This window comes from Ovis aries, chromosome 3, assembly GCF_016772045.2.
Source record: "Ovis aries strain OAR_USU_Benz2616 breed Rambouillet chromosome 3, ARS-UI_Ramb_v3.0, whole genome shotgun sequence".
In the NCBI taxonomy this organism is placed as follows: domain Eukaryota; kingdom Metazoa; phylum Chordata; class Mammalia; order Artiodactyla; family Bovidae; genus Ovis; species Ovis aries.
The window spans coordinates 85,008,344-85,033,945 of record NC_056056.1 but is presented as its reverse complement, the minus strand read 5'-3'; the positions used below and the strand labels follow the sequence as shown (position 1 = coordinate 85,033,945).

General features: G+C 39.3%; 2 protein-coding genes across 3 annotated transcripts in view; both read right to left on the bottom strand.

Moving 5' to 3' along the window:
- The window catches only part of SOS1 (SOS Ras/Rac guanine nucleotide exchange factor 1), a 192,563-nt gene extending 173,776 nt beyond the window's left edge, over positions 1 to 18,787 (bottom strand). The window contains exons 1-2 of one of the 2 annotated variants that reach the window (XM_060412240.1): positions 18,659 to 18,787; positions 646 to 1,109 (exon numbers count right to left, since the gene is read on the bottom strand). The gene's annotated coding sequence lies outside the window, so the exon portion shown is untranslated. Of the gene's footprint in view, positions 1 to 645; positions 1,188 to 18,658 lie in introns of those variants that run through there. The other variant, XM_060412241.1, reaches the window with a different exon arrangement.
- Positions 18,788 to 19,538: 751 nt separating this feature from the next.
- Positions 19,539 to 25,602, bottom strand: part of CDKL4 (cyclin dependent kinase like 4) — a 55,707-nt gene continuing 49,643 nt past the window's right edge. The window contains exon 10 of the mRNA XM_004006004.6: positions 19,539 to 24,471. Within this exon, the coding sequence (XP_004006053.2) occupies positions 24,370 to 24,471 (102 nt within the window). The 3' untranslated portion in view covers positions 19,539 to 24,369. The remainder of the gene's footprint in view (positions 24,472 to 25,602) is intronic.

The window sequence follows — 25,602 nt, the reverse complement described above, 5'->3', positions numbered from 1 at the left end:
AATTTAGACTAAAGAGAAAGAAAATATGACAGAAAGGTTATGAGATATGGAGGATCAATCCAAGTGGCCCATCACCTGACTCGAAATGGAAAACAGAGAAAAGAAAACGATAAAAACAAATAATATAAGCATTTTCCAGCTCCGAAAGACGTAAAGGAAGGAAGAAGGGAGGGAGGGAAGGAGGAAGGAAACTCGTACTGTTCTGAAGCAAACTCGTAGAAATTCTGAAGACTAAATATAGAGAGGAGCACTAAAGTTTGAAAGAATAGAGAAAACGGACTCAAGCAAAAGCAAAAACAGATAATCTGTTAAGAAACGAAAATCAAATTTACCTGGTATTTCTTGTCAGTGTGGTTGGATGCTAGAATACTGAGAAACAAGGCCTTTAAAATTAAGAGGAAAAAATTTTTTCCCCTTGGCTGCACTGTGTAACATGTTGGATCTTAGTTCCCTGACCAGGGATTGAACCCATGTCCCCTGCATTGGGAGCATGGAGTCTTAACCACTGGACCACCAGGAAGTTTATGGGAAGATATTTCTAACACAGAATTCTATACACACCTAAGATGTTAATCAAATGAGAGTTAATATATATACATTTTTTTTGCATGCCAACATTTAGGAAAAAAGGGAATATAGTCATACCTTTCCGTTCCGATGTGCAGTGAGCAGTACTATACGATCCTCTATGGTACTCCTCGGAGAAGGCAATGGCGACCCACTCCAGTACTCTTGCCTGGAAAATCCCATGGACGGAGGAGCCTGGAAGGCTGCGGTCCATGGGGTCGCTGAGGGTAGGACACGACTGAAGCGACTTAGCAGCATGGTACTCCTGGTGAGATCACCTGACCTTTAACTTTCACTCTCTCCGAAGCAGGTGTGGTGGATTAAAATTTCCATAAACTTTCCCCTCCCCTTCTTTTCTTTCCCCTCCTTTTCTTTCATTTAGGAAACATCGATTGCAGGCGGCCAGCGGAGTCAAGGCAGAGGACACAGCAGAAGAGAATTCGAAGGGATCTTCATCTTATTCAGAATCCGAGTCTGAGTTCTCACAGTGGTCCCCAAGGCCTGCCTTGACTGCATATTGTATTTGAACTTTCAGAATTAATCTACAGAGAGGAATGGGAAACAAGTCTAATTGCAACACTAACTGCAGAACACAGCAGAACCAAGCGATCAACCCCAATGCTGCAAATTACAGCAGACGGAAGTTAAATAGAGGGAGGAGAGATGATGGTGTGATAAGCGTCTCTCACCTTATGAGCTGAGAGTAGTTGACTGATTAAAAAATCAATTAAAGGTCTAAAGGTATCATCCAGCAGAGGAACTAAATCACACTGAATCTATTTGGAAGGGAAAGAAGGTGGAAATGAGGAGTCAAAGTGATCAAAATCTTCAGTCAACAGACAAAAACAAAGTAATAATAGCAATTCAGCTTAAAATCAATACTTTAGTATTGAATAATGCCACGTTATTACTACCTTATGAGTTTACTTAACAAAGGCATGAATGCTATGAACTTGTGTTAAAGCATTGTGGTGTCTCTCTTCAAAGGTGGCCCCCAGCACAGCAGCCTTCTGTGTTTCCCCTGCCACACTGAACGTGGGCTGGCCCTGGGATTCACTTTAACCAGCAGAAAGTGGCAGAAGTGACAGCCTACCTATTCTGGGCCGAGGCTTTAGGAAGGCCTGGTAACTTATGCTCTTGTGCATTTTGCAGCCTTGAGCAAGTGTGTATTAATAGGAGGCCTGCTGGAGGTATTTTGTGGAGAGCTCACCAGGAGAAAGGACCTGGTGTTAAGGGGTGGAGAGAGAGGCCCACCTGAGCCCAGCCTCCCAGCCAGACCTGTGAGTGGAACCATCTGGATGGTCTAGTCCCACCGCTGTCTGACTGCACCAGCCAGATGCCCCACAGGAAACCAGTGAAACTGACATTCTGCTGGGCTCCAGCTCACCCACAGGATTGAGATAATAAAATGGCTTTTGCTTTCAGCCGCTAAGTTTTGGGGTGGTTTGTTAGGCAGCAAAAGATAACTGAGACAAGCACTTTTAATCTTCTTCGCTCAGGTCCCGCACTTCTGCTCGAGTTCCAGAGTATCAATCCCCAAATTCCAAGAACTGAAGAGGGAGAGGGTGAGGAGGAGAGATAGGAGGACAGACAGGAAAGCAAGATGTACAGTTGTTGCAGGGGAGAAGTGGAAGCCAAAAGGCCCCCAAGGAAAGGGAGTCAGAGGAGCTTTATACTTGCAAATGTCCAAATTCAAATTTTAAGGTTGTGTGTGTGTTTGTGTGTGTGTGTGTGTGTGTGTGTACCACTGCTATTAAATTCTCTTTCAATGTTTTGTAAAGACTGTGACCCACAAAGTGCTTTGTGCATGCGTGCTCAGTTGCTTCAGTTGTGTCCAGCTCTTTGTGACCCCAAGGCCATAGCCTGCCAGACTCCTCTATCCATGGGATTCTCCAGGCAAGAATACTGGAGTGGCTTGCCATGCCCTCTTCCAGGGAATCTTCCTGACCCAGGGACTGAACCTGCAATTCCTGCTTTGCAGGCAGATTTTTTATTGCTGAGTCACTGGGGAGGCCCATAAATTGCGTTATACAAGCTGAATTTTTTTGAAAAAATTAAGGAGCTGATTTATTTCTGGACACCTCCTAGGAAAAAAAAAATCAGAATTCCAAGGAGAAGCCTTATTTAGCCCCTTCCCTGTGATTCACTCAACCCAGGGATTTGCCTTAAGCATCAAATTATGAACAGACATGACCTGTACTGCTCCTGAGTAGAAGATTCTAGGAGCACTGTAAGCTTCCCCCAGGCCTACTGTTCTGTGTCCTCAGTCAGCAGGGCATAGCCCCTATGGAAGCTTCTCCTTTAGCCTGGATCCCTGAACCAGGAGATAAAGGAGTCCATTATCAACCCAATACCTGGAGCAGACCAAAACAGCCAAACTACAGCCACCACCAGTACCATGAGCAGGAAATAAATATGTAGTGTTGTAAGCTACTAAGATTCTGAGGTTGTTACACAGCATAATCTAATGAAAGCCAGCTAATGAGAATCCCAAACTCTAAAAACTTTCAGAGAGGAAGAAAGAAATTTGGTAACTTACAAAGGGTCCAAAGTCGACAATGTCAGACTTTAAGATCAGCAAGGTACTGCAGCCCTGTCGTCAAAGTTGTGAGAGGAAGTTATCTGACTCTAAAATAAAAACTAGGAAGATACAGTCATTTATACAGGGACTTGAATGCTTCCCATCCATGTGTTCCTCACGAAACAAAACAACCGTATAATCATGCACATATATTTATGTAGATGTGTACAAAATATAATAGAATAATATATATGTACATTTATTCCATTATATATACATTTTTATTGGAATATAATTGCTTTACAATGTTGTGTTAGTCTCTGCTATACAATGAAGTGGATCAGTTATACGTAAACATATGTCCCCTCCTTCTTGGATTTCCCTCCCCCCACCTCTGTTCCATTATAGTTTATCCTACAAAAGCAAAAAGAAAGAAACCTCTTTCCTGTTAGTGAGAGTAGGTGCTGTGCTGTGCTTAGTTGCTCAGTCGTGTCCGACTCCTTGCCACCCCGTGGCCTGTAGCCCACCAGGCTCCTCTGTCCATGGGGATTCTCCAGGCAAGAATACTGGAGTGAGTTGCTATGCCCTCCTCCAGGGGATCTTCCCAACCCAGGGGAAGAACCCAGATCTCCCGCATTGAAGGCAGATTCTTTACCATCTGAGCCATCAGGGAAGCCCAACAATACTGCAATGGGTAGCCTATCCCTTCTCCAGGGGATCTTCCTGATCCAGGAATTGAACTGGGGGTCTCTGCATTGCAGGTGGATTCTTTACCAGCTATGCTACCAGGGAAACCTGCTGAGACTACAGGAAAATAAAATATGTAAGTTCATTTATTTCTGGAGAGTTTAGTGAAGCCTATAAAAAATCCTAAAAACTTTCCCCCTCCACCGCTCCTGACCATCCAGCAAGTGTAAAGCCTTAACCACTGGACCACCACCGAAGTCCTGCTCCCGCCTTTTGATTCAGTGATTTCATTTGCAGTAATTTATTTGAAGGAAATCAGTGTAATGTAGGCAAAGATTTGTTATATGTAACAGTGATAACTAGAAACAATCTAATGTACACCCTAGGCATTAATTATGATGTAATTTTAAAAATTATCACTTTGAATAGTTCATGAGTGTTTCACAAAATGTTTAAAAGATGTAAAAGTCTATACAGTAAAAAAAAAAAAAAAATCAGCCTTTTCCTACCCCTATCTTCCTGCCACTGAATTTCCTTCTTGAAGGCAACTGATACCAGTTTCCCTTTCAATCTTTCCAGAGACATTCTTCCATAATATTACATATAATAATATATATGCCTATATTTTAATTTCTTTTGTGGTATCTTACTATCCACACTGTTCTGCCCTCGGCTTTTTACCCTTAATTCTTCAATATGAAGAATACGGTTGTTCAAGATGAGCACATAGAGAGCTGCTTTTAAACAACCACAGAGTATTCCTTTGATACGAACCCTTTAATTTATTTAGTCATTTTGAGAAGATCATGTTTGTGGAAGATCTGTAGAAGACCGTTTAGTAACATGCATAGATGTTCATGCTTTATTTAAGGCAAAAAAAAAAAAAAAAGCAGCAGATTACAAAGTGGTTAAGAGAGCTATAGTCTACAAATCTACAAACAGTCTATTCCAAAAGCTCAGGACACATACACATATTCACATGAAAGCCTGGCATTTGCCATTACAAATTCCTGGAATAACACAACCACTCTGCCCTTTGTCCTAGTGAGTTGGTCTCTGTAACCAGGGAAACAGCCCTGGTTCATGATCTGAAGAAATACTGGAGAGATAGTCCAGCTCAAGATAACAATCAGGGTTACATTGTCCTGCGGGTACGTGGTGATCTCTCTCTCTCTTTTTCCCCGGTTTTATGACTTTGACAATCAGCAACTGGTTTTCATCCACATTGTTTGTATGCTTTTGAAAGTGGTGACAGGTGCATAGGTAACCTCCATATAGAACTTGTATGATAATCTTCATCCTCACTACTTTTTCTGGATGGCTGCACATAGATATCATACGGGACATTTCTTTTTATTTTTAATTGGAGTATGCTGCAGCCAGCACAGCAGGTAGGGATCGAAAGTGGTCAACACACCGCTTGGGGAAAATAGAGATAGGATTAAAATTTTAAAGATGGGACCAGTGGACTCAAGACCTCTTGGATCAAGAGCCCTGTTCCTCAGAGCCACATCCCTTTTACTTTGTGTCTTGGCAAGCAGAAAGTACCTGTTGTGCTACGGTGAAGTCAGCCTCCCGTGTCCCTGGTCACGTCTCCCATTTTATTGATTACTTTAAACTATCTTTGTTAGTTTCTTGTACAAGGGGGTGTCACCTAGCTGGAGGCCATAGACCTGCATATGCCTTGGGAGAACATCTTGGTGTGTACACAAGCAACGTTCTGAACTTGCACTGACCTGGCATTCCAAGGTCCACACTATGTTTTTCTTTAGCTTAGCAGGGTATGATGACCCCAACTAATCAACTCAGTGTGCTTTCATTTTGGTTATGCCATATTGCTATATTTTGCTTTTATTCTTTTCCCATGGTGATTTTCTCATGGCTTAGCCAGAGCAACAGGTGGCTGACTATTATATTAAACCCTGCAGGAGGATAATTGCCTTAGTTTCAGCTATATGACAACGAGAATCAGCTGTTTTTACTCATATATTCCTTCCCTCTTGAGTCTCCCTCCACCTCCACCTCCACCTCCACAGCTCAGCCCCTCCTGGAATGCGATACTTTTTATTCCTTTGGTCCACAAAACTTGGTGTCAGTGTGCACTCCTGAAGTGTTCCCACCTTTTCTGAGGCAAATTTTCCTCATCTCCTGGAGTGCCTGAAGGGCACTCTTCTTGAAGCCCACCCCATGGTGTACTTGTGAACGCTGATTCTTTGGTTTGCCTGTTGATCACCTCCTTCTTCTCGCCATCCTTCTTTGTGGGAGCAGTTTTGCTGAGGCTGGGTGGGAAAGGCTTGGTGATCATAACACACTCTTCTTTTCCCTGCTCATTTGTGATGCCAGCCAGCACTGCAGTAGAACCATCCAACCCCAGATTTCCCTCCTGCTTGAAGTCAGTAGAAATATATCAGAGAAATAAATGGACTAACCAATAACAGTGACCAGAGGCCTTTCAGTTCTGCAGAAACTAAAAAACCAATCCTAATAGGAAAACTAGTTGGATCCCTGGGATGAGGCTTTAGAGATCAGCCTGACCTGCCTCATCAGAGTTTTTCCTTTTGGCTGCACTCTGCTGGCCACTGGACCCTTCATTGGGAAGCAAGAACAGAAAGAGAGGAGACCAGTTCAGACCACGATAGTCTGAAAAGCCTGCCGTAGCTGGAACCTTATTTCCACTACCCACAAGTGATGTTCATGTTGAAACAAGCACCCTTTTCTTCAAAAACAAACAAACGAACAAACTTTTTATTTTGGAATAATTCTAGATTTACAGAAAAGTTGCAAAGACATGCCTGATGTCTCCTGTAATGTTAACACTACATTACTATGGTACATTTGTCAAAGAAACCAACATTGGTACATTATTCTAAATTCCAGGCTTTATTTGGATTTCACTAGTTTTTCCATAAATGTCCTTTTTCTGTCCCAGTATCCAGTCTGGGACCCCCCATTGCATCTGGCTATCATATCTCCTTGGTATCCTCTGCTCTGTGACTATTTCTTCATCTCTCATGACCTTGACAGTTCTAAGGAGTACAGGTCAGGTATTTTGTAGACTGGCCATCAGTTTGGGTTTCTCTGACGTTTTTTTCTCATGATTATACTGCACTGTGGGAAGAATATCAGAGGGAGGGACCCTTCTCTTCACACCGGATCAGGGGGTACATGTTATCACCATGATGACTGATCCCTGGTGATATTAATGTGGATTACATGGGTAGGTGGGCTCTGCCAGGTTCCTCTAAAGTCACCCTTTTCAGGCTTGAATCTTTGGAATAGAGTCAGTGTGTAACCCACACTTAGGGGAGGGGAACTGAGCTCCACCTTTTGGAGGGAGTAGTATCTACATATATTATTTGGAATTCTTCTGAAATGAATATTTATCTCTCCTTCCCTATTTGTTTGTTCAATCATTTATATATTAATACAAACATCCTTTTCACTCATCAAAATAATAAATGCTCTTATTTAAGTAAAGGGGTTAGGCCAGTACTTATGCTTCCAACAAAATTGACTGTCCCCCATGACAGAGAATACAAAATCTGTGTGTGCTAAGTCGCTTTCATTGTGTCCCGCTCTTTGTGACCCTATGGACCATAGCCCACCAGGCTCCTCTGTGGGATTCTCCAGGCAAGAATACTGGAGTGGGTTGCCTTGCCCTTCTCCAGGGGACCTTCCCAACCCAGGGATCGAATCCACATCTATTTCATCTACCTGCATTGGCAGGCAAGTTCTTTACCACTAAAAACTTCTAGGGGCTTGTAATGGACATAAGAACAAGGAATATTTAAAAAGATAGTTTAATCTCAGCTCTGTCACATATTAGCTATATAATCTAAGGCAAATTTCTTAATCTCTCTTGTCAGCTTTCTTTTAAAAATAAAAACATATTAGCTGCTATAAGTACTATTATATAGAGGCATAAGGAATCAGTGAGACAATTCACTTTAGACACATAGCATAGAGTCTAATAGTTAATATTTAATAAATATTAGCTGCCATTTATTACATGATTTCCCCTTCATAGATCACTGCCTCGTTGTGGTCAAGGGGCTTGAGTAACTGAAAGAGGCTATGAGCCATGCCGTCTAGATGTGCGGGTCAAGAAGCAACACTTAGAACCCTGTATGGAATTACTGCTGCCAATAAATCTAGTGGAGGTGATGGAATTCCAGCAGAGCTATTTAAATTCCTAAAAGATAATGCTATTACAGTGCTGCACTCAATATGCCAGCAAATTTGGAAAACCAGCAGTGGCCACAGGACTGGAAAAGGTCAATCCTTATCCCAACTGCCAAGAAGGGCAGTACTAAAGAATGTTCAAACCACTGGATGATTGCACTCATCTTCCAAGGTAGTAAGGCTATGCTCAAAATCCTCCAAGCTAGGCTTCAGCATTAACTGAACCAAGAACTTCCAGATGTTGAATCTGGGTTTAGAAAAGGTAGAGGAACCAGCGATCAAATTGCCAATATTCGCTGGATCATAGAGAAAGCAAGGGAGTTTCAGAAAAACATCTATCTCTATTTCATTGACTACGCTAAAGCCTTTGACTGTGTGGATCATAACAAACTGTGGAACACTCTTAAAGAGATGGGAATACCAGACCATCTTACCTGTCTCTTGAGAAACCTGTATGTGGGTCAAGAAGCAACAGTTGGAACCCTATATGGAACAACTGACTGGTTCAGGATTGAGATAGGAGTATAACAAGGCTGTTTATTGTCACCCTGTTTATTTAACTTATATGCAGAGCACATCATTTGAAATGCTAGGCTGGATGAGGTCCAAGATGGAATCAAGATTGCCGGAAGAAATATCAGTGACCTCAGATACGTAGATGATACCACTCTATTGGCAGAAAGCAAAGAGGAATTAAAGAGCCTCTTGATTAGGGTGAAGGAGGGGAGTGAAAAAAACTGGATGAAAACTCAATATTTAAAAAACTAAGATCATAGCAACCGGTCCCATCACTTCATGGCAAATAGAAGGGGAAAAGGAGGAAGCAGTGACAGATTTCCTCTTCTTAGGCTCTAAACTCACCCTGGATGGTGACTGCAGCCATGCAATTAGAAGACAGTTGCTTCTTGGTAGGAAAGCTATGTGTTAAAAAGCAAAGACATCACTTTCCCAACAAAGATCCATATAGTCAAGGTTATGGTCTTTGCAGTAGTCATGTATGGATATGAGAGCTGGACAATAAAGAAGGCAGAGCACCAAAGAATCAACGCTTTCGAACTGTGGTGCTGGAAAAGACTGCTGAGAGTCCTTGGACAGCGAGGAGATCAAACCAGTCAGTCTTAAAGGAAATAAACCCTGAATACTCTTTGGAAGAACTGATGCTGAAGCTGCAGCTCCAATATTTTGGGCACCTGATGCAAACAGCTGATTTATTGGAAAAGACCCTGATGCTGGGGAAGACTGAAGGCAGAAGGAGAAGACGGTGACAGGATGAGATGGTTCAATGGCACCACAGATTCGACGGACATGAACTTGGGCACACTCCAGGAGATGGTAAGCGACAGGGAAGCTTGGCATGCTGCAGTCCATGGGGTTGCAAAGAGTTGGACACAATTTGGAAACTGAACAACAAAAAAATTGCATGATTTACTTATATTAATAAGTAAATATGTACATTTGCATATGAGTATACATACATATACATAGAGAAAGAATTAGTGGTTGATGGTATCCTTATGATTTTTTCTTTTGCTTGTTTGTACATTCTAAGTTCTCCGTAATAAAGTTATCATTTTCCTACCAACAGAAAAAATAATAAAAGTCAGTTTCCAGATTACTAATACCTGACACTGCTGAAAGTGTGGAAAATGACCACTTTTTCATTCCAGGCCTGGGAGGAAAAGTTGCTAAACCTTTTCTGAAGAATGTCTTGGCAAGAAGTATCAGGAGCATTAAAATTTTGCAGACCATCTGACTCAGCAATTCCATTTCTAGCTATTTATCCAGGTGAAAGTATTGTGTGGCATATATGCACCAAGATTTACTCATACAAATGTTCAGTGCATCAATTATAAAAGCAAAGATGGTAATAACTAAATCCTCTGTATGAATTATGGTCCTGTGTGGCCAAAAGAACATTTTGTAGAAGAGTGTTTAGTGAATTTTTAAAATGTTCACACTACATTTAAGTGACAAAGGCCAGTTATAAAAATTATGGCCAGCATAATTTTATTTTCGTAAAATATGCACACACACATACAGAGTTGTTTTAAAAATGTATCTAAAAGGCAAAAATTATTTTCTCAGGGTAGTTGGATCATGAGTGCCTTCTTATTTTCTTATTTGAAGTTTATCTGTATTTTCCAGATTGCCTACAAGAAACCTAAGTTATTTTTAGAAGTAGAAAAAGCCAATGCTATTTTTACCATGTTCATCATAGAGAATTTGGAAAATACAAAATATTATATAGAAGAAAAGTTACTCCTAATTCTATCACTTAAACTAATCATCATTAACAGTTTGTTGTGTTGCTTTGTCCTTTATATGAATTTGTGTATAATCTTTGCCACTCTGCCTCCCTAACCAATTTAGGATCATAACATATGTGATATTTTCTAGCCTGCTTTTTTTTTTTCACTTAACATTATGTCATGAACATCTCCCTAAGTCGAACAATTTTTAAAACAGTGTTAAAAAACAAAAACAAGCTAGTGAGGTGGATCTGCAGGAATTTATATACAAAGATTCATTATGAAGTGAAGGAAGCAAGTTGCAAAGCAGTGTTATAGGATGGCCATACAAAATATTCACCAAGCAGTTAGTTTGGGTTATGTCTTATGAGGAGGAGCTGTATGAAAATGTTTGGAGGTTTAATTTTTAAAAATAATATGCATATCATTATTATCTCTGTAATCAGAAAAGTAATATAGATTTTAAAATAAATGAAAACCTCATTTTAAGGTGCTGTACAATATCCCACTACACCCTGACATTCTCCTGTTGGACGTTTAGATTTGTTTCAACTTTTTTGTAACCATAAATAATGCTAGGAGGAATATCTTTGTTTTCAAGCCTTTTTCTGAGCTCATTATAGTCTATGATAAATGTGATTTCTAGACCAATTTATGTGCGCTATCTTAAAAGATTTTGCTTGAAATGTATGGTGGTGGTGGTGGTTTAGTCACTCAGTTGTACATGACTCCTGTGGCCCCATGGACTACAGCCCACCAGGTTCCTCTGTCCGTGGGATTTCCCAGGCAAGAATACTGGAGTGGGTTGCCATTTCCTTCTCCAGTGGATCTTCCCGACCCAGGAATTGAAATGTATGCTTGTATACAAATGTATACCTGTATATTGAGTAACAGATTTAACTTTCTTAATAGAAATCCCCAGGGGCTTCTCTGGTGGCTCAGATGATAAAGAAACAACCCTCAATGAAGGAGACCTGGGTTCAGTCCCTGGGCTGGGAAGATCTCCTGGAGAATGGAATGGCTACCCACTCCAGTATTCTTGCCTCGAGAATTCCACGGACAGAGGAGCCTGACAAAGAGTTGGATATGACTGAGCGACTAACACAACCACCACAACAATGGAAATCAAGACCCCTTAGTTTATGGCTTTGAATTTACTCAGAGATTTCTCATGGGAAAAAAAATACATTCTCTTTGGAAATGTATTCCAGATTCTTACTCGAAAATAATTTCTCAGTCCCAGTAGAAACTTTGTAACCTGGCTGAACACTCCACAATAGAGAATTAGAGGCAATGTTATTGGCTCATTAATCTAAACATGACTTGGGCCAATTCACTGGTGATATTCTAATATGGAATTGAGAAAAGAGACTGTAAATAATAAAAAAACATAAAAATTCAAAAGTCATCAATCCTTGGTTTTATCCTCTATTCTATTAAAAAAATAAAGTCATGCTTTTATTTTTATTTTTTTTAGTCATGCTTTTTTAAAAAAAGTAACCTTTATTGATATATAATTCATATATCATAAAAATTATACAATCTTAAAGTATACAATTGGATGTTTTTCAGTATATTCACAGACTGTGCAACCACTTTCTAATTTTAGAACATTTCACCATTCTTGCTTTGGGAAACTGTTCTCCCATTTTAAAATTATTATACATACAAACTTCCTCAAATCCATTATCAAACAAGGCAATGAACACATACAAGTAGTTAAAACAAAGTTTTGACTACCTGTTTAATTTGTGTTTGACATTTCTTTGGGTCCCTTCGTTTTTTCAAGGCCCTGGCTTTCTCATCTGTAAATATCAGAAGATTGGCGTAATCTCACAAAAGGAGACTCTGTTGTTTTTTTTAGACTCTGTTTTAAATTTTACCTTTTTATGTGGCATTCAAACTGCTCGCATTTCATGGTACTCTCAGTACCATCACTTCGGTTAGAGCTGAGCCTTGCAAATTCAGAAGAGGAATATGCAGATGTCTTTATTTACATATGCAATGAGATTTATGGGCAGAGAGACCAAACACCTAGTTACAGTTTGAGCCTAGATATTTAACTAAGGACACAGTATTTTCCTATAGTTATGTTAGTTAAGGTTGGCCTTAGAGAACTTACAAATATCAGGATACAAGAATTCAGCCAAAATTAAAAATGCCCCACAACAAGGGACTTAGTTTCAGACCTTTAAATGCTTACCACCTTTAAGTGCAAAAATAAGTGAAAAGTTTGGTGGAAATTTTCTGAAATGTTTAGATCCAGCTCTGCTACTTTTCTGGCTATGTCTCTGAACCTGAGATTTCTTACTTGCACAGTGTGGCTAACAATACCTACTTCCTATGGTGTTTGGTGGAATATGTTAGAGAGTGTTTATGCAAAGCATGTTATAATGTTTGACATCCGATAAGGGCTACTGCTGCTGTTGTTCAGTTGCTAAGTCGTGTTTGACTCATTGTGACTCCAGGGACTGCAGTATGCCAGGCTTCCCTGTCCTCCACTGTCTCCTGGGGTTTGCTTGAATTCATGTCCATTGGGTTGGTGATGCTATCTAATCATCTCATCCTCTGCCACTGACTGTCATTTAATTCCCTTGGACCAGTTAATCCACCAAGAACATAAAAGCCAACAGAAAAGAGGTAATAATACACATGTGGAAATGCATAAGTTGGTGAAATTAAGGATGAATTGAAAAAGCCACAATCGGCCTCCATAATGTATCAGTGATCTGTATTTCAACATATGCTGGCTGCTTTATATTTAGAATGTTGATTTTTAACTATTCCTTTCCTTTTTACTACATAAGGCTTGAGATTTCTAGCATTATTTAAAGCTTCTCTCTAGATTTGAACCCATCAATTTCCTAAAATATTCAATTGCATTGGTGATTATTGCTCCCACATGGGTTTAAAAATTCTGAAAAATTAAACAAACAAACAAACCACACTGTGAATTTGTGCAAGATAAGGTAACTGGTGGATAGCAAGTTGAGATAAAAGTACTGTAAATAATGTTCTGGAGCTGTACATACTGGGAGTGCTGGAAAATCTCCTGGCGATGTTGCTTGATGGAGTCTTCATGGGATCCTGGCCAAGGATTTACTTTAATCCTTAGGAATTGTGCAATATGAAAACTGAAGTTTCAATTTCACTTGCACTTAAGAGCTGTTCCCTCAGCCATGTGTCGTCTTCTTTGTCGATCTTATTGATCAAAGGGCATGTTGTGTGCACTTAATGGGCAGCGATGGTGTTCTTCCTCTTCAGAGTGGTGTCCAGCTCCTCTATCTATGGTGTGCTATCATCTACGGCAACGAGGAGTTTAAAGTGCTTACCGAGGTGAAACGAAACAAAACAGCAGCCACAGAACAAACCTCAAGCCTGGTGTGAACTATCTAACACCTCACATATCTTTGGTTTGCTTACAAAGCGAAAACTGGCCTCTTGCAAAGCAATTGCACCCCCAGGATCTTGCATTTGCCACTAAGGAGCCAGCTCTCTGCACAGAAAGGAGATCTCGGAGTGGATCAGAAAGGTGGAAGGTCACTGCACTGGTTCCTTCTTTGTGAAGCCAGTAGAGCAAGATCCTTAGCTATAGGCCATTACTCTGTCTTCAGACCTGAGAAAAGGAGGGTGGAGGAGGACGCAGAACAGCACAAGAGAGAGGTGATAGTTGTTTGTGCGCTTAACTTCACAAAATAGATTAGCCAGAGGGATCCTTAAAACACCAAGCTTGAGGACTCCTTATTGCAGACTGAAGGGCCAGAGAGAGAAGGGAACACTTCAAAACAGCATAGTTAGCAGTAGACCTGGCTTCAGAACCCAACAAAGTATATGTCTGCCTCCCCATGCCGTTCTGATGCATGTTCCTTGTAAGAAATGATGGTCAGGCATGGCACTGGTCAAGTTTCAAAGTGGACATGGGGGCCTATTTCCACTTCCACTTCTCGTGGTGCCCTTCACTCCCAGTCCCTAAAGAAAGACCCCATGCCTGACATTACCCTGCAGTCACCCAACAGCCCCACCCACTGTAGCCCACACCGCCCTTTCCTCTACATTCTGATGACAAACAGCTCTAGGGAAAGCTATTCCTTGAAACAAATTCACACCAAAATTCTAACTGGTACTTTTTCTCCCTAATAGCTTCTCAGTGGGGTTATTTTGGAACCCAGATGCATTTCTAAATGTTAAGGCAGGATGAAGAAGGGATTTTTATCTCTTCTAAGCCAGTCAGTCTATAAGGTAGACTTAGTCATGGTTTTGCTCTATTTCAAGGCATAAAGTGTTCAGGATACAGGGAAAGGCAAGCTGGTGAGTAGCAGGGCAAATGGGAAGATGTCCTTCGTCCTAGACTGGAGGTTCTGTGAACCATCCAGGTACTAACCCAGCAAAGCTCTCTGAAATTTGGGGAAATAATAGCTGTAGGTTACATTTGGAATCTGGAATTTTAAATGGAAGAAGGGACTTCCAGTGGACCCCTTGAAGCCAACTCATGGCTAAAACTCCACGATTTAGCGGGAACATCTGATGGAGCCAATTTTGGTGAGAGTTTTTGCTAAATTGGATTACACTGAAGAAATAACAGAGGGTATGACATCCAAGGAGACATTAATCATTAAAAAAACATAGTTTAGAGATTTATTTGAATTCAACCTAAGATTACTTCCAAATTTAGTTTACATAAGATAGTGCTGGTATTTTACAGGAGGTTCTTATATAAGACAAAATTAAATTCAGGATGGTTTTCTCTGACTAAAAGACTACAGGTGGTAGGGGGAGGAGATTAGCAAAATCAGGAGAAGGGAAATTGAATAATGACTAGGTCTTTGTCAGAGCAGAGAGGAGTGATCTGTACTTGGTAAAGGAAGAAACTGGTGACAAAAGATAGGGATTCGAGTCCAAGAAAAGTAGCTACAGTAGTTGTGTGGCTAGAGAGGAGCATAACTAGGAAGGAGGAGGGGAGGGATGGTGGAAAGGAGGTCTTGACAGGAGGACAGTTGCTGGACCAGTGACAGATACTGATTCTTTCTCCAACTGGCACCTCTGACAATTTCCCTCCTTTCCTTTTTTTCTCTCAGTGCAAGTATTTCTCAAAGATTAGGATGGACTTTTCTTCTCACAGCACTTCCTCACTGCCTCAGGAATAAGAGTTGTTTATACAACCCCAGTTGCCAGAATACACAAATTAAATTAAGATTTATATCCCAATACAAAATAAAACGTTTAAAGTTTGGAAACAAACAGACAGAAAAAAGATTTGCGTCTTTAGCTTGGACCTCTTGCTTTTTCCCTAGTTGAGTTTTCCATGGCTAATCATCCTGGGCTGTTTAACCCACACAATATTAAATTTGTTTTGTGTATTCCCATACCTGAGATGCTTTTTTTCTGGGACTTCCGCTGGTGTTCCATTGGTTACAAATCCTCTTTCCAATGCAGGGAACCCAGGTTCTATCCCTGGTCAGGGAAGTAAGATTCCACTTGCCTCTGGGCAACTAAGTCCACAGGCAACTAAGCCTGCGTGATGCAACAACGTGCCCATGCAGCCAAACATTAAAAAAAAAAAAGTTTTTTTCTTTTCCATCAAAATATAGTTGTACTTCCCCAGCCAACTCTTCTATCTCTGATGATTCTGACTTTCAGGAAATCTCTCAAATCTCTCAGAGTCATGGCCAGATTATTTCGTGGTGCTTGTATTGGTGTCTTTAGGTTTTCTGGTGAGGTCTTAATTTGTGCCTTTTTGGCTAAATCCCACTAACTGGATTTGTCTTCGTGGTTACATATTCCACTGAGGGCTTTAAGATTCTGTTTCTTCCTAGTACTTGACAGTGTTTGTTAGGTAATATGTGGACATTTAAAATAGTGCCAATAAACTAAGTTGTGTACATAGAAAAACTTGACATTTTTATTTGCTAGAAGGTAAGCTCTTTCTCATGTTAGAAATGCAAGAGCTGCCAAATGGAAGACAGGAGATTGTTGAGTAAGATGAGTTCTCCTACTTCTTTGGGAGAGAACATGGCAACTAGTGTAATTAAACAACTCTATGGATTTATTTCAAGGGATCACATATCAAACTGTAGAAGTGAATATATTCAAAAGTTATAGAAGGTATTAAAAATAATAATCAGTATTTACATAGCTCCTTATGCTACCAAGCATATTAACATAATTGTTTCACTTAATACTTATAACAACTTCAGGTTGTTAAAAATTTTCATTTAGAGTTGAAGACACTGATGATAAAAGGACATGACCTGTAAGTGACAAAGCCAAAATCTGACCTCTGGTTGGATGCCTTTCAGGTTAAAAGAGAAAGAGGGCAAATGTGGAAAGACAATGGCACCAGTTACCTTGAAGAATCAAATGTGCTAGAGATCTTTGGTTATGAGCAGAAGCTCATTCAGTGTAGATCAGTCTTTCCGCTAACATCCAGAAGATGACCTAGCTGATGTCTAGTGAGTGTGATAATGAGTGAAGAGCACTGGTTAAAGAACACTCATCAAGACCCAAACTGACTGACTACTTACATATATATATTTTTTGGCAGGGTGACAAAAGATAGAAAATGAGTAGTCTGGCATCTAGCCAGTTATCTAACATAGATGTAAATATTTTTCTTGCAAAAAGAAGGAAATCACCTATTGGATCACTGTGAAGATATCAAGCAAATTTCTAGCTAGAATGTAATCATAGATTTGATAGAATACAATGTCTGGACCATTTCTTCATTATGGTGCTTTAGATTTCCCCCATAGGGTGGTTATACATGTTTTATGAGAAGATGATTTCCCCCTGGGAAGTAGAGCAGTGTTGACTAAGATAAATAAGAATCAAAGACAGAGGCCAATGGGTAACCGGGAAGAAGGATTTTTAGATTCCCTAGAGTATATTCTAGGCTAAATAACATCTGACCCCCAAATTATAATCTGAAAAGATACATGTAAAAAGTGTTTAAAGCAGCACTATTTACAATAGCCAAGACGTAGAACCAACCTAAATGTCCATCGACAGACGAATGGATAAGAATGAATACAATAAATGTGGTATTCCATACAATGGAATGTTTTGTTGTTGTTGAGTCTCTAAATTGTGTCCAACTCTCTGTGACCCCATGGACTGCAGCATGCCAGGCTTCCCTGTCTTCACTAACTCCCAGAGTTTGCTCAAATTCATGTCCATTGAGTTGGTGATGTTATCCAACCCTCTCAGCCTCTTCTGCTCCCTTCTCCCTTGCCTTCAATCTTTTCCAGCATCAGGGTCTTTTCCAATAAGTCAGCTCTTCACATCAGGTGGCCAAAGTATTGGAGCTTCAGCTTTAGCACCAGTCCTTTCAGTGAATATTCACAGATATTCAGTGAATATTCAATGAACTATTTCTCTTCCATAAAAAGGATGAAATAATGCCATAGGCAGCAACATGGATGGAGGTAAAGACTACCATACTAAGTGAAATAAGTCCGAAAGAAAAAGAGAAACACCATATGATATCAGTTACATGTGGAATCTAAAAATATAACACAAATGAACATATCTATGAAACAGAAAGGTTTCCCTGGTGGCTCAGCTGGTAAAGAATCCGACTGCAATGTGGGTGACCTGGGTTCGATCCCTGGGTTGGGAAGATCCACTGGAGATGGAAACTGCCACCCACTCCAGTATTCTGGCCTAGAGAATTCCATTGATTGTGTAGCCCATGGGGTTGCAAAGAGTTAGACACAACTGAGTGACTTTCATTCATTCATTCATGAAACAGAAACAAACTCACAGAGAGAACAGACTTATGGTTGCCAAAGGGGAGAGGGCTGGGGAAGAAAGGACTGGCGGTTTGGGATTGTTTAGTTGTTGTGTCTGACTCTTTTGCAATCCCATGGATTGTAGCCCACTAGGCTCCTTTGTCCATGGGATTTTCCAGGCAAGAATAGTGGAATGAGTTGCCTTTTTTTTCTCTAGTGTTTGGGATTAACAGATGCTAACTATTACAAATAGAATGGATAAACAACAAGGTCCTGTTGTTTAGCACAGGGAACTATATTCAATATCTAGTGAAAAAACAAAATGAAAAAGAATATATATATATATATATATATATATATAACTGAATCACTTAGAGGTACAGCAGAAATTAACACAACATTGTAAATCAACTATACTTCAACAAAATTAAAAAGATAACTTTATGCCTTAGTTAAAGTTTGCATATAAATTGAGAATATGTTTCTCCACTAAACAGTATACAATTTAAAAACATACTGTTTCAGTTATCTATTACTGCATATCAAATCCAACCTGGAAAGTAGTGACTTAAAACCACTGGTTTATTATTTCTTATAGTTGGTAGGTTGACTGGGCTCAGCTGGGCAGTTATTCTGTTCTACCTGATGCTGGTTAGGGATGCTGATCTGGGGATCTTCAGCTGGTGGCTACACTGAGTTGGAAAGTCCAGGAAGGCTTCACTCACATGACTGGCCCCCGTGGTGCTCCTCCACCTGCCTCTTCCTCTCCATGTGGTGTCTTATCATTTAGTTGTATCTAGCTCAAGCTTCTTTACAGCATGGAGGCTGGCTTCCTCAGAGAGAAATGGAGGACTTCTCTGTCTGGGGAAGAAGCTGCCAGACCTTTCAAGGGCTAAGCCCAGAAATGGGACAGGGCATCTAAGGAAGACACAGGTCATAAGATGAGGAGAGGGAGCGAGATTTCATCTCTTGATAAGAGGAGTGGAAAGTATCATGGTAAAACTGATGTAGGTTCAGAGAAATTGTTGTAGCTACCATTGGAAATAATTGACCACACTCTTTTTACATAAGTGCTATTAAAAATAATGAAAGCAGAAAGGTTAGTTCAGAAAAAAATAAAAGAACTGAAGTATATTTAAATAGTGACTCATTCATTATTTTATCAATTGTTTTTCTCTCTGATCACTAGTCTAAGTTTGGTCTTGAGCCTTTTTGTGTTTTTAAACCTATAACAGAAGCTAGCTTGGGCTTGAAGATACAAGAACATCTTGCAGCTTAAGTATGGTAAAGGGCCAGAGAAAAATTTGAACTGAAGGAAAAAGAATCTTAGAGCCTCAAAGTAAAGCTGTAAAGATGTTCTCAGAGATAAACATCAAGCCGGTCAGACTGGAAAAGTTTTTGCTAGTTTTCCATTTGTAAAAATTCCCAGCCATAGGCAACAAAAGGAATAGTTTGCTACATCAGCTATTCAGATATTCCAACTGATAGGAAATAAAATAACAAATTCTGGAATTAATATACGAAGATGACAGTTTTTCTCACTTAAATACAAAGTATTAGTCAACAGACTAATAGCTGAGTTGAACAAAAATTAGGAGACAGAAATAGTTCTAACTTTTATTAAAATAAGCTAAAGAACATATTCAGGTTGAGTGATATATTCGAATATAAAGTCACCAAAGTTTTTAATCCCATTCTTAGGTTTTACAAGCATCTTAAGATAAAAAAAATATTATGTATACTTAACATAATACAACTAAAACTGTTTGCAGTACATTATATCTAGAAGTATAAATTGTCATTATGCTATCAAATGCTAATTGAATCATAGCTATAAGTTTATGTGATTTGAAGTAGACCTGCTTTTATACAAACATGTCCTAAAATCATAAGTAGACACACAACATCTTCAAAGTAACAAAATATAGAGATACAGTCAGTGACTAGTGCTCAGGACAGAAAAGAAGAATTGTAACTTTATAAATACAAGTCATTTATACGCCTGTTAAATAGGAAAAAAAAAATTCTTGGCCTGATTATAAGCTTTAAGGATAAGTTAAATATAAGGTTGACTGAGACTGTGTCCCTGTTGCTGAAACATAAAACAGATAAAATTCAGTTCTATTTGCAGAATTCCATTAAGTTGTCATTTACCGAAACTACCAAAAGTTTTACTGAAGTTAGAAATGTACTGAATGTTCTTTGCCTTAATGGATATCTTAAATTAGTATTTCACAGCATATGTCATTTGCAAGCTAATTAGTGTTAGATTAAAACAGCAAAGAATGATTACATATTACTCTGTATTTTGAAAGCACACCTGTTTGATTTACATTAATTAAAACAAATTCAGTGATAATTAACTTTAGAATTTAATTTTGTTTATCAAATTGACCTCTGTTAGGTGGTTGTCTGAAAACTGCTATTGACTTGGTAGAACTAGCAGGGGGTGGTGTGTGTGTGTTTGTATGAAAGAAAGCAGATGAGAGAGACAAAGAGGGAGATCTTGCTCCTGGCTAAATCATAAAGAGCAAAATGTATTCTGATATTGTTAAACAGTCTTGAGAAAGACTATTTTAGTGGAAGATACATCCAAGACACAAATACCACGCGCCACAGAGAATCACAGAAGTTTAGAGCTGAAGGGGAGCCTAACACATTATCTCATTTATCCACTTTCTTATTTTACAAATGAGAAAATGAAGGCAAAAGAAAGTTACATATTGTGACAAGGCTACACAGACCTAGAACCAGTTTCCTAACTTCCAGACCAAATGGTATTTCTATTATTCTCTAAATTACCACTCTTGATGACTTTTCATCTTCTGTCAAAACAAGAATGACGTTGTTGAGTTAATGATTCTAGTTTAAAACAAATACATATATATACCCAGCATACTACTTTAACCTGCAAGTGTTAATGTCTTAATGACATCTTAATGTCTTAACTATATGCATTAAAATCTATATACTTGTGATTTTGCTGTTACCTTACACAGTACCCCAATTTTTGAAGATTCTACTGTCTGTGGAATTTTAGGATCATTCCTATTTTGGTAGTATGTTTTAATTTAAAATATATACTTATATTTTTTGGAGAATTCTGTGCCATTCAAGTTGTTCCAAAACCAGAATTGGAAATTGCTGGTGGTAACAAATGACAAAGAAAGTGCCACCTTTTAAAAAAACTGTAATTCTACGGCAAGTATGAACAAGGACCTTACAACATGTTCGGAACTGAAAATTTTTCATCTTATTAAAAAGAACACATTAATTTTCTTACGTCCTGTAGTTTGGGGAATGTGCAAGGGCACTAAAAGACAGTGAGAGAGCTCCTCAGCAGAGGGACATTCTCTCTGCTCACTTCACCCCTGCACTCTGCTGTTTCCCTTCACTCAGTCACCTCCCTAATCCAAAGAATTTGACAGCTGCCTCTTGAATACCACTTTTTAATGGTTCAGTCTTGTTAAAACAATCTTTAAAAAGTGACCCCCTCAAGGACTTTGTGGTTGGAGCAAGTCTGAACAACTGCATGGATATATCATCAGGACCGAAATGGGGACTAAAGACAGAGTCCAAGCAAAGAGGCCTACGGGGCTGATAAAGTTGAATCAGATGTCCTCTCTATGTACTATGTATTCTACTTTCTTCTTTCCTGAAGAAGCAGCAGCACTAAGCATAAGTAAGGTCTGCATTTTTTTAATTGTAAAGTGCCCTGAGGAAGGAAGGAAGGAAGAAAGAAAGAAGAATGAAAGAGAAGGAAGGGAGGAGGGAGAAAGAAAGAGAAAAAGAAAGAAAGAGCAACTTGGAGAGTGTCAGGTATGTGTGTGTGGAAAGTGTGAGAAAACCAGGGCACTAAGAAGTCACACTAACATGGAGGAAAGGAACATTCAGATGGTGTCACTCACCATGACGGTGTCGTATTTGGACAGTCCTGGGAAAGAGCTCTATAAGTAAATTAAAAAGCCTGGATGCTGGCACAGGTGAGACAAGCCCCAGGTAAGCCAGAAAGTGTGCCAGGCTGTAACAGGAAACGCGTAGTTATAGAATCACGTGGGCTTCTGCAAAGAGCAAGCCTATGTGCTGAGGAGAACTTTTACAAAAGTCATTACTTAATTTGGGCATGAGTACCGCTGTCTTCCATGCAGCTGAGAAATGCAAGGAAACCTGCAAAGTACTGAGGAGAGAAATCCGCACTCTGTAAAGAGTCGCACTTCGAGATGTGTGCCCCTGAGCGACCCAGGCATCTGAGGTGCTCTGCAGCCTGGGCCACCCAGGGAAAGATAAGCATGCAAATGTCTATCAAAAGATTCCTTTTCTTCAAGGTAATATGACTACACCGGAACATTTTTCTAAACATTAGATGCTTTCACCTCTCCTCTCCCCAGTGATACCCAAATGATCGATTTGTCTAAGGAACAGAATGGAGAGAGAGATGCTAGTTTGAGTGGATTCTTAGATGTAAGCAAAAATTAAGGGAAGACAGTTATCCTACCAACCTCTGCCCAAAACTCCACTGTTGTTTGAAGCACAATTATAAAATGGATACTGGGCTCTTGTGCTGTCTTAATTTCTGCATGTAAGCTCACATTTAGGTGAGCTTGAACAGCATGAGTGGTTTGGCAATAAGAAGGCTTAAATGATTAAAAGAAAACCCACTATGAAAGCTAAAAATAAATCTTTAATCAATGTTGCTTTTATCTTTTATTCCTCATTGTTCTTATACCTGTGGTATCATCCTACTAAAAATGCAAAAAATCTGAAGAGACACATTCTGACAATAAGATGAAAATAAAGAAGATCCTAAGCAGGCTATACTCACACTAAGAATATTAAATGGTCAAATAAGCCCACCTCAAACATCTTTAGTGAGCACAGAACTATTGTTTAGATGTCATAACTCCTTAATAAAGAAATGCACCCAAGTAACTGAATGAGATTCTCTGAAAGTTCATAGAGCCATGTTTATATGTGCAGCAGACTTTTAGAGATGAACATGAGGTGGAACTGTGCTTCCTTAATAACAATTTATGCTTGGTGTCTTAGTGTCAAATACGAAGAATTTCTGGAATTAGGTGTATTTGCAAAATTTGACAATGTTCAGGTATACATGCCAGACTCAGAAGCAGAAAAAAGTTAACGAAATAATCTTAATATTTATTGATAAAGATGCCACTATTTTGTGCCTTTATGCCAGTCAGAGATAGACAGCCTCATGCTATTATTTTATTTTTATTTATTTTTTCCTCATGCTATTATTTTACATGAGTTCCTTACTAGCAAACTGAAAGTACTTTCGAATAGTCTGTACCATTTTTAGCTGTCCAGGATAAAAGGGATCTACTCTGACGCTTCAAAATTTATAATTATAAATATATATATTTACAGATATATATATATGTGTGTGTCAAGTTTACTTGGGAAAACGTCCCAACATAAATTCAACTCACTTATTGAGGTGTTTTGTTTGTTTGTGTCTTTTTTTGACAAGAGACACAAAATGAAGTTAACTGAATGGTAATCTTCCTGCTCTCAGAAGTGTTTACAAACCCGACCATGATGCCCAGGTGTAGGGCTAGACAAGTTTATAGAGCGTATGGATGCAAATGTTTGGAAGAGAGTGTTGACAATGAGATGTTTAGAAAATACACCCAGGAGGATACATTTAGGTACTGAGATGGCTTAATCAGGAGGAGAAAAGGATAAGGAACGGTGATGCCCCAAAGGACAGGAGAAGGCTCAGCAGGCAGCTATTCTAGGGCATGATGTCACACGGATGGTAATTCCTTGCAGTTCATCCACTATTTTCTATGTAAATGTATGGCATGTTCTCTAGCTAGCTTTAAAAATAGAATTGTCAATGTCTTATGAGACAGGGAAAGTAGAGTCTGCCCTGGAATTAAGGGATAAACCTAGATGACATTTCAAGGTTCCCTTCCTATACCAATATAAAAACACAGAATAAAATACCAGGATTAACTCAACAGACCTGGTTGCAACAAGAGCGAACTAAAATGCAGAAATATAATGCCATTCCTTATACAAACAATGGCTAGGCAAGCTATCTGATATTGCTCTAAGACTGTATGTGGTCAGCTGAAGCAAGATGGTATATGTAAATCTTTTTCAGAAATCAAGGGAAAAATTTACAAATTCTCAATACAAGCTGCTTCAAGAGGGGCTTCTCTGATAAAATCGAAAATATCTCCTCCATATGTGCAGTTTCAAATGCTGTTAACATTTATAGAAAATGTTCTAAAAGATAAACTTGGCATGTAAAAACCACAGGCAGAGGAATCAGTAATGATCAGAGCAAAACAATTCTAGAAAGCATCTTAATTTTCATATGGCCCATTTGCATCTGAAACACTGAGACTCCCTATCTCTCTGGTACAAAAATGTGTATACGTATTAAATTACTTTCCTCTTGAAAGAACTAAATGTTTGGAAGATGATCAAATTTTAACTGGAGGACTTGTTTTCTTCCATCAGGTGTGGGGGAGATGTGGCTTCCTGGTATGAGAGGCAACAGTTGATTCTAATAGCAGAACAAGACAAAAATAAGAAAGCAAATTGAAAACAATTCCTATTGGTACACTTTGATTTCAAGGTGGTAAAACAAAAGGATACATACAGTACAGAGATGTCAAAAGACATCAGTTTAAAAAATTAAACAGTTACTTTTCCAAAAATTGTGGTTCTCTGGTACTTGAAAATTAGTTTGTATTATTTGTTCTAGGACACTCAGGGAGGTACTATGATCTGTTTCAATGAATTCACTTCTGAGTATCTGGTCAGGGTTTAAAAGAAAACTTCCCACTAGCTATTAAACAACAAATGCAAGAGTCTACATTTTACTCATCTCAGATTTTTAACTTCAGATATTAATTTTAGGATATTGGCAGAAGAGCAAAGATCTAAAATCTCTTTACTATCAACTTTAAACAGTACTTAGGCTTAAGGAGATTGTCGGTCAATCATTCAGAGATATAGAAACTTTATTTTCTGATATGGTAAGATGTCTAAGAAAAACGTGTGTGCTCAGAAAGAAAATCAAAATTTGGAAGACATCTCTGTCTTTCTCTTGGCCTTGCTCTCTAGGGCCTTCTGGTGTGCCAGGTTGCCCTGGGCCTTCTCCATCTCCGCCTGGTGGAGGGAGATGGTTAGGCATGGTCTTGTGGGGGGCGCTCTGGAGGGGCTGACACACAAGATGGACAGGCTGCAGCTGGCTAGGACAGAGAACATGACATCATCTTTGTAAATGAAATTCTCCAGATGCATGCTGCTCTTGGTGTTTCTTTTCCTTCTGTTGTCCTGTGTCTTTGGGAAGGCTTTCTGTAAAGTCCCTAATTGGTATCAGCTGAGTTACGAAGTATTAAAGAAAGGGTAGCACAGCTGTGAACTGGAGATGTCAAGGGACAGCAGCATCCCCATCCACCTGGGGGCAAGCGCAGTGGAAAGTGGCTCAGGGACCAAGAGGCAGGCTGGAGCCATGCCCATCTCCTCTCCCAGGACAAAGGTCCAGAAGCTGGTGAGATGGTTTTGAGGGGACAGTGTTTTTACACACGATTCACACTGTATTTCAAATTTGAACAAACCCTAATTTTTTTGTTAAGTAAACTGCATTAGGCTTGAACTTGCAAACCTGTAACTTGAACAGTTAAAGGGT